General features: G+C 38.1%; 1 protein-coding gene across 1 annotated transcript in view; it reads right to left on the reverse strand.

Annotated features, from left to right (window-relative positions):
• Nucleotides 1-6,934: 6,934 nt before the first annotated feature.
• Nucleotides 6,935-16,149, reverse strand: part of TRDMT1 (tRNA aspartic acid methyltransferase 1) — a 28,883-nt gene continuing 19,668 nt past the window's right edge. Inside the window, exons 9-11 of the mRNA XM_005418650.2 lie at nucleotides 13,070-13,127; nucleotides 11,927-12,056; nucleotides 6,935-7,540 (exon numbers count right to left, since the gene is read on the reverse strand). Coding sequence (XP_005418707.2) covers nucleotides 7,440-7,540; nucleotides 11,927-12,056; nucleotides 13,070-13,127 — 289 coding nt within the window. The 3' untranslated portion in view covers nucleotides 6,935-7,439. The remainder of the gene's footprint in view (nucleotides 7,541-11,926; nucleotides 12,057-13,069; nucleotides 13,128-16,149) is intronic.

A 16,149-nucleotide genomic window follows, 5' to 3' on the forward strand; every position in this document is an offset into this window, starting at 1 on the left:
CCCAGCACTGTCCATTAAACTGGTGCTCATGAACATTCTTCCTGTTGATTTTGAAGTCTGTCTGGTGGGGATTTTTTCTCTTCTTGTTTTGATTTTCCTTTTATTTTAACAGTTTACTGAGTTTGTGTAGCTGTCAGTTGGATGTCACCTTGAATAAACTCCAGGCCAATTACACCTGCACTCCATAGTAGGCCGGCTGAATGTCTGTGTACTCCAGGAACTCAATTTCACAAAGTCCATTGTATGCTTACAGTTTCCATCCTGGCCTTTGGCTTTCGTGGCCCACGAAATCCTTTCTTTCCTCCCTACATTTCTTTTGCATGCTGAGTGTGCTCTGCCCCTCTCTGCTGCCTGTCAGCCTTCGATTCAGGCTTCCCTTTCCAACTAATTAAATCCACTAAACCAATAATCAGTGGGCAATAAACCATTAACGATGAAGACAAGGCTGGTAATGCAAAGAACAAGAAGAAATTCACCTTCTCTTCCTGCAGGCTTTATAGCTTAGAAAAGGGTTGGCCTGAGGACCAGCTTATTTTGACTATGCACTGGTTATAGGATGGAAAGAGAGGGTTGGACACCGACCTGTGTGCATGACACACTATTTTCCATTTCATTAGACCTTCCAGATTTTAGTTAATTTAGCCTTTATTCCTAGTGAATGCACCTCAGACTGGCCAAATTGAGAAAACTATAAACCTTTTTAAGGACAGAAGTAGGTCCACACCTTCAAATTTTACTGTAATATATTGAATTGAGACATAATTTTTGGAGGAACATAATGGAAAACATACAAATTTCTGGCACAAGAATAGGGGCTGTTCCTTCTAACAAGAAGAGCTGGCATGAACCCCTCCTCCTGGGACAGGTCATTCATTACCTCCCTAAGATGAAGGCTCAGAAAACAGCTCTAAAGAGCATAGGTTGTGTGCAGATTTGGCAAGAGTTATGGAGTGTTTGCCTCTAATTCTGGTTGAAGTTCATCCTGTACTAGCAGGGACAACAATTTGCCACCATCTTGTGTAGCTGTGTGAAATGAAATGCTGGTATTCCTCTATTTCTCCAGCAGTATGTGCCTGCAATGCAAAGATGCTGGTGTAGAAGACAAGAGTTAATTCAAATGCATGGACATGACGAGAGTTTTTGACCATGTTACCTGTTTAAATGAAGGAAGAGCAGCCACTGGTGTGAATTCAAACTGGTTAATTTTTTAATGGAAGACTAAAAAATAATCCTTTTTTTTTCTTCCCCTACAGATGAAAAAAAAAATTTAAAATCCCTGCTATTCAATGTTATCACTTAAATATTTGCAAAAAATTCAAAATCCACTCCATTGCTGGTTAAATACCAAGTAGAGCACATTTACAGAAGTTTTCCCTCAGCTATGCTCATATCTCCCTGTACTTCTATCTCCACTTCCCTGGATCCTCCTTCTAATAATACTCTAGAGTTCAAAAGTGACACACAACATATGAAGTCATACTGCTACCTCCATATCACTGGGCAAATTCATGGTGTAAACCCAGCTCCACACTGAACTCAGCATTTCCCATGTGTGTTGTCTTACATAACAAGAGTTCTATTATTATTACAGTGGAAGGGTTTGATATCACCAGAGCTTTGTACCTCCTCGACATTTTCCGTAGGCAGCTCCTCTAAGCACTGACTCCTCCCAATCCCTGCAGTAGTCATCTGACTCCAGTTCCCACCAATCCACTCTTTTTTAACAATGTTCTTATTGGCTACAGGTATGGCCTGTTAAGACCAGGCCTGCTCCTAGTCTTTAGTAATTGGTCCGGCTGCAACTCATCGGGGGATAAGATTACATTCTATACCACCTTCATTTACCCATACTGTATCCTCCTACACATGTGCCCCTACAGCTCTGAGAACAGCCAAGCACAAAGTTGGTACCAGGCCCTGTGCAATGGATCAGCAACCATGGGGCTTGCATCAAACATGGGTGACTCTGAAAAGTAGCATTCCCCTTGCTGTTCCTTACCTATAAGCACCTATCACCATTCTTTCCCTCTCTTCATGAGTGCCTTGAGAGTTTTATGGCCACAGCACCTTCCCCAGGGGCTGCAGCTGCTGCAAGCCTCATTTCTCACACCCCTCCTTAAGGATTTCTTTTTCTTTTCAGCATTCTGCCCTCTGCCACCTGTTTAAGATTCTGCTTCCTCAACACAGTTGACGAAGTTCATAATTTACCTGCTAATGAAGGTAAACTACCTGGCCAGGAAATTGAGTTTTTCAGTTTTTTAATAGCAAATGACAAAGATAAGAGTCTTGATTTAGTTAGCTACTTAAGCTGAAATTGATCTACTGTCCAAATTCTCCCTGGATTCCTTTATAGCAAGTAAGATTTAACACATTAGATTTTTACTTCCCTTATGAGGCTTTTATTGTAGTTCTTCTGTCTTTCTGGTTTTTCTTCCTACACATGGTTGTTTCTATAAACCACTTTGATGCTTCCTATTCTCCATTTAATTCTTTTTTTGCAATTAGGTTGTTGAAAAGCTTCCAGTTGCTTGTATTGGCTTTTTTCTTTTCTATTGATTATTCCAGTCCTTTTAACATACACTGGAGTTATTTTTAGGGCCTTCCATTTGCATAGCAACCCTTCTTCACTAATAACCTGTAAGCCATGAATGGACCTGGCTGCACAAGCTCCCTCAGATTCGTTCTGTTCTGTGCTGCTGGCTCTCACCAAGAAGCTCAGTCTGAGCTATGTCTGTAAAGCCTTTGCTGTGCCTTGAGGCTGTGGTTACAAGTACTGACATTCTGTCACCATACAAAATAAGCAATAAGAGTCATCATCCTGGGCTAGAAAAGATCTCTCCAGGTCAGTGGATCACCCAGGTCACTCTCCAACAGTGGCCAAAAGCAGATAGAAAATAAAGGGTACACAAAGGGGTAAGCATATACAGTACCTCTCCTAGGTACTCTCTTGGCCTCCAGTTATTAGCAGCTCAGGAACTTCAGTCAGAAATCTACTTACTCAGTATTCTCAGAGGATTTTTCTTACATGAACTTGTCCTATCTTCTCCTTCTCCACCAGCTTCACCTCATAACACATGTGCAAAGAATGAGTAATGCCATATGTTAATTGTAGTCAATACACACAATGCCTATAAAAATATTAATTCTGAGAAGAATGCCATAAACAGAATAAGATTCAAATAAAATATATTTTATTTTTTAAAATATATAAGGGCAAACATTTGAACTAATCAAAACTATTTATTGCTATCTACATATGAGAAAAAATCTCAGTACCATCAACATTCTTTGCTTCCAAGTGCCAGGTGGCAATTTAAAAATATTTGAATTAAAACAGTCCAGTGCATGGAGAAAAGCACAAGACAAACACGCTCTCACTGAAGCTGGGATTTCAGGATGTATTCCTGCATCTAAAATCAGAGACATTCCTCCCTGGAGGAGATTTCAGGAACTTTTTTGCTGCAATTTCCCAAACCCTAGTGAAGGGCATCCAACCAGAGTGGCCATCTGACATCCAACAACTCTCTCATTAAAAGTGTTGTGTTCAGGTTGATTTAAACCCTTCCAACTCTGCTTCTTGTTTCACCACAGCTCTCACCTGAGAAGGTTCCTCATCCAGCTTCCTCCCATTGTCAACAGGACCAGGTGGAGGAAAGTCAAAGAGAACAATCCAGTTGTCTTGCCTTCACAGGCGGCTGCCTGACCCCCTTGGGCCCCTATTTCTTTTCTTTAATGGCTATATAAATTCCCCAAACCTTAAAATCTACTAGACAAAAGTAACATAAATCTTGTCCTGCTCTTCACAATAACATTTAAATAACATTGACATACTATCACTACTCAGTATTCCATAAACTTCCCCTAATGAGGCTGTAACACTTCAATACTCATATTTGCACAGGCAAAGAGAAAATGGCTATTGAAATTAATTTTGAGCTCTATGTCTACTTTTTCATGGTTTCACATTATTTTTCCTTGGGTATTTCTTTGATCAGTTCAATTTTATACAATATTTACATAAGACTGCTCAGAAATGCTAGTGCTCTGAAGCAATTATTACTTAATCTCCTCTAAATCCTTACTAATATGTCATATTCTTTAAATAACTTGCAGAAAAAATACAACACCTAAGTGGTTGTAAACACATAGGAAACAAAATATATTAAACTGCTAAAGAAAATAAATATAATTCAGTACTTATACAAGAATTCAAATGTTAAACTTTAGTATGAACAGCAATAAGAGGAGCCAAAGGAGGAGCTGAGAATTGAATAATTCATCCTTGAGATGCTACAAATATTTTCTAAATTTTCCACTGATTTAAGAAATGTGTGACAACTGCTAAAACGAATTGTATCGTCATTGAAGCCGTGGGCCTGTTCAGGTTTCTATTGAAATGTCTCTGTCAAAACCAAAATGGGCTTTCCCCTGTTTAAATTTAAGAAATAGCTATCACCAACTGATGTTTTCCCAGACTGTAATACAGAGATTCCTGAAAATCCTTATAAGTCTCCTATCAGTCAAAAGTGAGATAAAAAAGGCTCTGGGCAGGAGCCTCACATTCACTGCATGGAAGGATGCACCTCCACTGCAAGCATCAAAAACGACTCAAACTCACTGTGTTAAAAAAATGGTATTTTAGTAATTTTGCCACTAGACAGGTTTCTTCACGAGTATAGGGAAACTCCAGACTAACTCAGATAAAAACTAGGTGGTATAGGGAAGATTTTTGTAAGTCAATCTGCAAGCTTCAAAAATGACTACATAAATATAACACCATCAAACACGACAGCCTTTTTCTGCATGGAAATTCTCAAATTTAAGGGAACACAACCACATAACCTCACTCAGATAATGAAATGTAATTAAGATGTGCAAATGAATGAGGTACAAAATAAAAAAATCAGATTTTGGGAATCTCCCTCCCTTTCCAAAGCTGTTTTCCAGATTTTACTTCACCTTTCAGCTGCTTTTGTAATCACATTTCATTGCCATGAAAATGCTTAAGCTGAAGTTGCAAAGTACAGCAATGATGTACACTGCAAAGCACTTAGGATTAGGAGACTGCTTGGAAAAGGAAGCAACATGATCATCAAGTGAGGTCAAGCAGGTACAACCCAACAGAACTCAGTAAACCAGGCTATTAATAACAAACCAAGGGGATAAGCAGCAGTCACTCAATTTAGCTGCACCAGTATTACAGGGTTATCAGGGGTAAAATACACAAATATGTATTAACAACCCTGAATTATTTAAATTTTTTTCCTTCAAAATAGCTCAAATTAGCAAACAGATTCAGTTTTCACAATCACATTGAATTAAAATTCACTATCCATATGTAACAGGCTCTGTATTACTGTATCAGTTTTAGGTGAAGCTAGGTACATTTCAACTTACACTTCAACACTGCTAACTTACAAGCGGCATATAAAGCATTAATTTATGTTCTACACATAAAGGAATTGAAGATTAATTGTTAATAGTAATATTTTTCCAAGTATTACTACAGTGAAGCAGAATGAATAGACTATTCACATGATTTAGCAGAAGGAAATTCAGATCTATATATCAAATAGATATCCTTTGTTTTCATACCAATGTTTGGAACATATTAGACAGCAATAGGACTTCATACTACCACATTTCTCCCAAGAACAAGACCATACAGATACTAGTTATTGATCTGGCTGATAAATTTATACAATAACCATTGTGGGTACAGGTAACCATGGTTCACTGTCAAAACCACACCTGCTCTTTGCAGTTTAGTAGCCAGCACAGCAGTGCTTTTTTGCCATTTCAGTAGTACAAGTGCCCAGGTGAGGACAAAGGCCAACCTCACCTTCTCTAGGGCTTTGTCCAGAGCACTTTCAGGAGAAACCATTTCCATTTCTCTTTTTCAACTGGAACAGCCCAAGTGGTCAATATGCTCCTGGAGAATCAGACAGGCTGAAGTAGGTCAGCCCAAACTTTTCGTGGTTTAACAGTCCACAAGCAGCATGCAAATCAAGACTGAAGAAGAAATGCAGGACCCAGCACAAGATAAAGCTGTGTGAATTTATCTACAAAAATTTATTTTTAAATTGTTTTCAGGAATACAGCAGATGAAAATAGCTACAGTATCTGTACAGCAGCTCTGCTCTCTATGGTCTTTTTCCTGCACTACCAAACCCAGATGGAACATATCCTGTGTCATCCCATGGGTAGAAGGGAGAGGGGAAAGAAAACTCATTCACTTTCAGGACTGACAACTTTAGCTCACTGTTTAGGTGCACAGGAACTATGATCAACTACAAAATCCTTCTGTCTTCTGGCACATAATCTCCCTAAGGATGCCTGCTAAGTATCATCTTGTCTCTTCCTCATTCAAGCTGTTTTTAGTCTAGATAGCAATGGGAAAATCTCAAGGAAAGATAACAACCAGAGCACATGCTTCTTTAGAAGGCTTTCAGTTTTCCATCATTTTCTCTATAATTTCAGAGGTACTGAACTCACAGCACTTGATTACACACCCACTGAGTCCAGCTCCACGAGGCACTGTGCAGCAATGGCACTTGGGATGGCCACATGCAGTGGTTTCACCTCAACATACACTCCTAACCCCAGTACTGCCACCAAGATTTGTGAAGATTTACAGAAAAAGCCCATATGGTTTTTCTCCAGTTCTTATATCACAGGAACCTAAACATGGAGCTTTAATTTTTTTTTTTAATGTCTTTTACATGCAGGTCTTTGGTGAGGAGCAATGATCTTATCCTGAATAATATGAGAAGAGAAATAGGGAAGTAATTCTCAGGCTTATGATAATCTTGAAGCATTTTCATTCAGCTGCAACTAAACAAATCATTCCAGACAAATACAGTTGGGTTCCAGAATCCTACAAGTATTTAAAGAAGATGAGACAACCATAAAGAACAATACTACATCTTAAAAATTTTATATAAAATACTGAATTTATTAGTTTCATGAGCTAAAAAAATCACATCAAAATTTCAGATCATATATACAGTAAATCTTTTCAGAATGGATTACTTACATTTAAAGATGAAGACATGTTACGCATAGAACTTGATCTCTACACCTAACTGAAATAGCTTTGACAGTTTCACACAGTACTTGAAAATGGTTTTAAGATAAAAATCAAATCTTGTCCTTTCTCATTGAAATATTTGCATGTGCACTATTTTTCATTCTGCAAACTTAAAAGAACATTTAAATAAAGGAAGTAAGTCCTGTAAACTGCCATTTAAATAAAACACCTATACAGTTTAAATCTATCATGAATGCAAGTTATTAAAAATATATCAAAATCATTCAGCAAAATGTGTGGACAAGTATCTTGGTAAGCTCTGGTATTTGTCCAGGTTCCACCAGCTTTATTCTAAAAGATGGAAGTATTTTCTGTCACCAGTCCATATGCATCAGTTTCAGGTTCTAAATTATTCAAGTAGAATGGAGATCAATTTTGCCACCACGTGTACATTGAGGCTGTTTCCCAGAAGACGATAGCATTGCTTTACTGTTACCTTTTCAGGAAAACCTAAAACAAAAACATATAGTGCAACATCACTAGTCTGGGTTTGCTCCTACTTTTTAGTCTAATTTTCTTTTCAGTGAACATTTCTCAGTGTAGTTATCACAGATTGCAGCAGGATTCACCCTCCCTCCAGCCCCCCAAAAATTCACAAGGTTACAAAACCAATTCACAACCAATTCACTGGATTTGTATCAGTTCTTCTGTTATCAATACTGCCATCTCTAAGGTTTCACAAGAAGCTTCAAAACATTCCTCTGTTGTGTAACTACTGCTGATCTACCTTCCCTTCAGAGAGCTCAAAACATCCAGCAGTCTCAGGGAGGGGCACCAGCACTAAATCCCTGCACAACTGATACTCTAGATAACATCCACAGAAGAACATGACCATAGCAGAAAGAAAAATGCAACAATTCTGCAGATGGACTAAACTGCACTTCTCAGTAGGCTTTATATTGTTCTTGCCACATGATCCCCTCGAACAGCTCAGGCAAATCCCAAGTCACTCAGTGCAATATACCACCCATACAGATTAAACAATGAGCAAGGCTTATTCAGAGTGATCAAGCAGTTGAACAATTTTCCATGTAATTCAATGCTGACCCCATTAAACACACTCAGATATACAGACAGCACCAGAAATGTCCTCTCCATAGTAAGTGCATGGCCTGGCAGAAAGAAGGGAGAGCCAGTAAAAAGGACACCAGCCCAGGTATTGTGAAAGGGCTGTGCTGTGTACTGACTACCAGGCTCCTGAGAGTGAAGCAGTTTCAAGCAGCCAGTTGGTCTGCTCTGTCCTTGTTTGCACTCTTACCTTACTCCAACTGTGAGGTAAAGTACATTTGCTTCAACCTGAGTAAAAGATGAACAGCAGTAGTGACTTAACTGTGAGGGTCATATAGTAAACTGCTGAAACCTGGCCACATACAATTATTTCGTCATTCCCTAAGAAGAAACACCTAACTATGACTCGGAAGTCATCACCACCCCAATTAGCTCAGATGCACAAGCACACTGTGAGTGCAAGTAGTGATATGTATGCTCTGAAATTTTCACAGCTCTTCAGAAAAAAATCTGTTCCAGAGAGAGCTGAGAAGAGAATGTGGTTGTACAGTTATTGAGCCAAAGGAGGCTCTGAGGAGGAGGTGGTGTCTGGGAGGAGTTGTTCCATCCTTCTCTGCCAGTTACTAATGCCTCAAATGTGGACTGCTTTGGTAAACATATCTTCTGCCAGCTCCATCCATTCTGCCCAGCTTCCTGGCACTCATATTTGGGCAACCTTCTGTCTTTGGAGCAATCACTTGCACTCCCACACACATTTCCTTAGATGGAGTTTTCCCATTCCATCGACGGATAAGGTACAGAATAAAGGCATTTTAAAAACATACAGGAAAATAAATATGTATTTATGCACACACACACATGCACTTAGAACCCAAGAAGCCTATCTGAATCTTGAAAATCTCAGAATTTCTCCTACTGCCTTTTGGCAACCAAGAGCCAAACATTAATTTCCAGAACTCGTGGTTTCCTGTATCCCAAGCCTCCTCCCTCTGACTGTTAACATTGTCTTGCATTTTCTATCTTCTTGGCTCCAGAGTGGCCACATCAGAAGGTCAGATTCAACAACTTCCAGTATGCTGGCACTTGCTGCACAGCTCTCACTGTAGCATTTATGTCACACACAGAACCTGAGGACACTGAGGTCTCAACAGCACATACTTCCCCACCATGCTGGCTTTTGTTTCCTAAAAGCTTGCACGCATTGCTAAGAAGAAAAATGGAAAACACATCCTGACATCACTCTCATGAAAGCAGGTCACAGGTGCAAGAACACTCTGTTCACTTTTAATGATATTGCTGTGGGACCCACCAGAGTGACAAAGACAAATGACTGCAGTATTTCATTGAACTATAGTGCAATTACTATTTATACCTTTTGATGTTAAAAGCACAAATAAATCTGGTCATGTTAAGAATGAACAATGACTTTAATTCTGGACCTCACATATTAGAAAAGGCCATCAACTTCTTAAAATGCAGAAGCATTTAGACAATCACGTTTCTTCTGATGATACTGTAGCTGCACTAGTAACAGCATCTGTTACAAAGCTGCTGACAGTCTGTTCACATAGTTTTCAGCTTTTAGTTTCCTCAGTTTCTTCAGTTTCTTGGACCAATAACATATTTACAGTGGGTACAATTCCAAGCTTCCTGGTTTTGAACATTTCAGCCTAAATGTTGCTGTCACTACAGAACACGGTAGCAGAGAACTTATAACACATTTTTCTCTGAAAATACCATATTTCACAATAATTACTTGAAGTTTAGCATGGCACAAATGCTGTCAGGGCAATACTCTTTGCTGCATATCCACTTTCAAAAAAAATCCAGAGCTTGAAAATTCTCAAAGGAAACTAAGATTACAATACTGAAACTCATTAAAGATTTCTATCAGCCTAGAGTCAAGTAACACTTTTTTAAGCAAAAAGTGGGAGAAGTTTTAAACACAAAGAAATGTCAGACTTGTGACTCAGTGCAGGGGAAAATGCATGCTCTGCCTATGACTCAGGAGTATATGCCAGAGGAAACCACTGAATGAGAGAGAGGCTTGCTTTATGTGTCATCAAAGTTGGAAAAGCAGTATAGAGAGGGAAGGGAACTGCAAGAACTGTACAACAGTTATAATACTAACTGCCATAATTATGGCAAAAGGGTACTCTCCTCTGAGAGGCAGAATCCCAGATGACAAAAGACAGGTCTGCTAAATGTACATGGTGATGATCTGGTTGATCCTCAAATTCAGAAGCCTGACTGGTCTTCAGAGTTCAGTTTTGGTTTGCAAAAATATTGAGCCTCACAGGTGTCTGCAGATGAGCTCTGAACAGAAAGCAAGCTATCACTCCAAGCACTATGAAATTATATAAGTCAGTTTTTGTGAACTGCTCACCCAAAAGTAATGGAGTCTTCCAAACATAAATCTCTCCATTGTTTCAGTTCTCCCTTTGTAAAATATAAGCAACATTAACCCTATTGCACCTCTCAGTAATTGTCACAGAGACTGATTTAACAGTGGAAAAACTCCATCTACATTTAAAAAAAGAGAAAATGGGCAATTTTGTGCCCAAAAGAGACCCAGAGCAGCATGATAAGCCTATACAAGCCCAATCCAGCTCTGTTAAGTTCAAGTATTTTGACATCAGCCTACATGAATATGAAACAGAGCTGCGCTAAAAGGCAAATAGAACAGATCCATAAAGAAGAGAGGCTATGAAAAAACATTGCATGTTGGTATGTAACAACACAGCACACACTTGCAAATACTCATAAACATGTAAGCTTACTGCTGGCAATTCTAGTTTCACTGTGCAACCTTGATCATGTTCTCCAAATGTAGCAATTTTGAATATAACAAGTAATAAATGAAAAAACAAACTAAAATTGTGAAAGAAAGCAATACATAGAAACAAGTCACATTTCTCAGAGTCACTGAGGAAGTCAAAGCAAAATATAACAAATTACTCAAGGTCAGTGCTGTCTTATTCTTTGAGCAACCTAGTCTAGTGGAAGGGGGCTGGAAATAGATGATCTTTAAGGTCTCTTCAAACACAAACCCTTCCATGATTTCATGTGTGCTTTTGTTGCTGAGTGACAATAAATTGATCTGATGTGATGTCAGCAGGACAGTTTATTAGCAGATATTAAAAGCTACACTTTCATGCTTGCCCTTTTTTACAAGGAGAATTCTGATGAATTTATTTCAGGTTTAATTCTTGTTGATGTGTATCCAGTGTACTGATACTGCTGAGTCTTGTTCTTTGAATCCTTCTTCAAAAAAACAACCACTTAGAAAATTATGTACCTCACCAAGGGCTGCCCTTTCTAGAAGATAGAGATGGCTTCATAGATTGGTTACTCCTCAACAAAGAGCTATCTGTACCATCTGAAATTCCCAGTCAGCAGCTATAAATGTGTGGAAGGGAGAAAGTAAGCAGCTCAAACACTGAGAACCACAAATAGACTTCCTAAGCTAGCAGGATATGTTGATTTACCACAGTTCTGAGTAACACTGGCTGCTGAATAAATAGTTTCAACTTTAAACAAAGGTATTCCTTCATTGCACTTCACTAACAGAGCATTTTGCATGCCAAAACCTTCTTCTTAGCTTATGAAGATAAACCTCATCACAGAAGCTGGCACTTATAATACACGAAAAAAACTAGTGGAAATTTAGAGAAATTCAAAGTTAGCCAAACAACAAGAATCATTCAATCATAAGAACTGAGTGGTCTGAAAAAAATGCAAAATAAAAATATTAGATTAGTCCCAGTAAAAAAAATACATTAGCATTTCTGAAAAATAATGTAGAAGTGTGTATTTTGCAGCACATACCAAATTCCAAAGGGAATCCATGAAGATTTGCTATTTCTCTTGGGGTAAAGTACCTCAGTTTTAGTGTTGACAATTTCATAAGCTTCTCCTCTTCTGATAACTCATCAATGTGTTTAAACACTGATTCAAGCTATGAAGAATATCAAAACCAAGAAATGTGACTGATGCAGGCCAAATATATAAAATTTACACACATCTTAATAGAATATTTCCTTAATTATCAAAGTGACAAAGACAATAGCATGTGTTGCTTGAAAGTGTCATTTGCATTCTGGTTTTGCAGCCAACATCTCAACACATGGACTTGCAAGAAAGAAATCAATGTTGCCATGAGGATATCCATAATTTCTTCCTCCAGTTCCAAGCTATACCAATACTTAATGGGGCAATCAAAGAGTAAACATTTGTTAATGACAAAGGACAGTGACTCAGTATAACTCAATAACAGACCATTCATACGAATTAAAAGCTGTGTGGATACAGCTGTTTTAATACTCTCGCTTTGAGATTATCCTGAATTCCAGAGCTGCATTCCTCTTATGCTTAGAAATGCCCTATAATATTAGTGAACAGCACAGAAGTGCAGGAGGAAGGGCTTGTGTACAACACAGGCTTTGTGAAAAGTATCTCTGAATGGTGATTAACCAGTACATTTATTACCTTCCCCAAGGCCCAAATACTACTTGTCATGAACCTATTCTACTATTCTATCAATAGTAGAACTTTTCAAAATACTCTTCACAGATAAATAATTTTGAAATTCAAAAATGTTAAACATCTGATAATATTTACTGAATTATGTGCATACAAAAGCCAGCCCTTGATTCATAACACTGTACTGTAGGTTCTCCACAGAACTAGTAATTTTTAAGGTTTTCACATACCTCTGTGAAAATTCTGTTTGACATGACAGATAAAAATAATAGCAACTCATATTCTCCTTGCAGAGAGACACTGATATAATTTTGGTCTAAACAAACTCGTCTAGGAACACAAACTGGAAACTCAGCTGCCATAAAATACACATTTAAACGATTTTTATCTTATAACATTCAGAATAACAAAGGAGAAGACAGAAAAAACCCAAGCTTTGAAAAAAGTCTAAAGTTTTTGTCATTCTAATATGTTAGACTACACACTTACCTGTACATCTACTGCTGTCTGCAGAACGGAGCCGGTCCCTTCTACATAGTGTCCATACCTTAACAACAATAACAATCTTAAATTAATATTTTCACTGTATTTCATGGCACTGACAATTGCAAAGGTGCAGGGAGGTTACTCAGGTTTCTTTCCCTTCATGAACAAACAGGATCCTGAATAGATAAAGCAGAAAATCTTGTTATAAACTCTGCTAACCCCTGGAGTGCAGAACCCTCTGAATGTGCCCTCTGGGGATGAGCCTGCCCTCAGTGCTCAAGGGTTTATCCACACTAGTGTCTTATACATGGCAACTACACAAAACCAAGGAATTCAAGCATAGGACCACCAAAAAAAAAAAAAAAAATCTACACTGCCTAAACCAATTTTACATTAGGGCAAAATGTCTTATAGGTCAAATAGTCCCAGAGGTTCAAATTAGCTCTCCTTATTAAAAGGAGGACCAGTAGTGTGAGCCTCCAGCTTTCATGTGAAAGCATTAGAAACAAAGTGGTTCAGTCAGGTTCAGTCAGGTTTAACTTCTGGTTGCTTGTGGATTTTCCACTGAAGGAAGGGGGATGGCCAGGCATCTCTGCAGAGCAGTAAAAGAAAGAAAGAAAGAAGAAAAAAATTTAAATCCAAGTAAACAGTAAGTAAATTTGCATTCTGAAACCACTGATAACTATTCTGCATGTTTTGTGGTTGATTGCTTAACAACATGTTTACTCTGCTGTTTCTTCAAGGCTATCATTTAAATATAATTATGGGCTTTCAGAAACATGCTCTGTTGGTCTAACTATGGCAGTTTGAACATTCTGAACAGAAAGAGAGTTAGTCAAGACAACTCAAGTTCTTTGCCCTGCAGAAGAACTTCAGAAGATCCCCTGCATTAGAGGGATGTGGTCTGCATCAATTATTAACAGACACTCTTCTCTAGTTTTATCTGTACAACTGTAAAGACAATTGGTAACAACAATAAAGGTCTTTTGTTCCACTTGGGACCCATTCCTAAAGAATGGCACAAGTTATGTTTCAAGCCTCTCTAATTCCACAGTGAATAAAAGAACACTCTCCCTTCAGCACAGACACAATGACCCAGAATGGCTCAATCTTGAGTATTCCATCCTCGGCTGAAAAAGCTACAATTAGTTCTGCCACTAACAGCCAGAGCAGCACTAGTTTTAAAACAAAGTGGTTACAAATCTTCCTCAGAACACCTAAACACTGTTACAGATTAAATATATGTGGAATCTGTTTTGTAAATACATCATCTTTAATTGGTTTAATCTTTAAATCTGCAAATTCCCCAACACAAGGTTTAACGATGTAACACACACAGCACTGAGGAATCCTCATGCTCTTCCTCTTATATAGCATCTGGTAATATTTCAGTTTAATATAACTGAACCAAAATCAATAAATGGGGTAAAATTCAGAGTGGTATTGAAGTGTTCTATTGGGAAAAATAAATATTCTTGTCTAAATAACTGGCACTAGAGTACAGAATTCCTCCCTATTCCTCCCTCCCCCCCAAAAAAAATCCAATTGATGTCTGTGTGCATAGAAGGCTGTGCGTGTGTGAGTGTGCGTGTGTGAGTGTGCGTGTTGGCTTTTTAATACAAATGTGGGCATATGGCTAATGTAATATTAGCTGGATTGTTATTTATTATTATAGAAAGTGCTGACTACAGAAAAGTTAACATTCCTACCTTAGACCTGGAACATAATTAAATTTTGTCACAGTAAAAAAAATGATGTATTGATTTTCTGACAAGATTCATTACAAGTTTCATTACAAGTTACAATGAAAGGAGTTAGCTTAAGAAATTACAGACTTCAATTTTCATCTGATTCAAGATTCCCTGTATCTTTTATTTCTGTAAGCTTTAAAAAAAATCTTTTCATTTCATACATGTATTTTTTCTGGGTATATTGTGTTGTATATTATGACTGACAAAAATTAATTTCCACAAAGCAGGAAAGCTCTTCTGTGATTGATATTTGCACAATTTTGAAAGGTATCACTTCTCTTGTCAATAGCATAGCAAAAATTTAAAGTATGTCCAGAACAACTACATCTAGAGAAGTTAGATATGATTTTCATTTCCTTTCATGTCCTTTAAAATACCCAACTCCAGCAACCACAAACACACTCCAAAGAGAAACCATGGTGTTGGTAGTGTCACAGACCTCAGCAATCATTCACTAAGTGCCCAGGAAGTCAGTGTCAGAAGGGCACACAGAATTACCTGCTTGATCTCTCAAGCATTACAGGCCATTACATTTTGCTGTATACTCCACCAAAGCTTCTCAAAAGACATACTGGTATAGCAAAAATCACTGATAAACTATCTGTGTTTGAGGTCCCTGAAATAGAAAGGACTAGAGAAGGCATATCCAGATTATTTCCATCACATGAACCTTGCTAGAAATACCTGAAAACCAAAGAGAAAAGAGGGAAATTTTTCTCCCACTCTCAAACTGATGGTCAGTGCAACTTACAAGAAAGACACCAGATAGGCACAGCAGCAGAGGGATTCTCTGTACTACCCAGAGTGCTGTTCCACCCCATTCAGGGGTCTTTTTCCTAGATCTCATGCTTCAGAGAAATATAAAAACAGAACTTCTGGAACAGATACAGCAGGGACTTATTTCTGGCCTCAGAATATGACTTTAATGAGATATAAGTATAAACTTTCTCTTAATGCAGAGCTAAATGAGACGATTACATTGAGAAACATGTTGGCAACCTTCCTTCTCAAAGGCTCTTGAAAAACAAAACAAAGATGGTAAATCAGACAGCACTACTACCACAACTACCTCCATATCAGCAGAGGGCTAAGACTCACCTTCCCCCGGTGTCAGATTTCCCACCACTATGTACAGAGACTTGATTTTAACTACTCAGGAGCCTCCTTCAGTGTGATTTTGATAAACATGACCACAAACTACTATGACGTATTCTAGAGAAACCACAAGTGGCCAATTACTTTCAATGACACTTAAGGCATACAGAAAACACATCAGACACCATTCTGGCTAAGGGTTTTTTGACTATTCTAGTTAAGAAAGATATTTCACAA

The sequence above is a fragment of the Geospiza fortis genome, unplaced genomic scaffold, assembly GCF_000277835.1.
Source record: "Geospiza fortis unplaced genomic scaffold, GeoFor_1.0 scaffold138, whole genome shotgun sequence".
Taxonomy (NCBI): Eukaryota; Metazoa; Chordata; class Aves; order Passeriformes; family Thraupidae; genus Geospiza; species Geospiza fortis.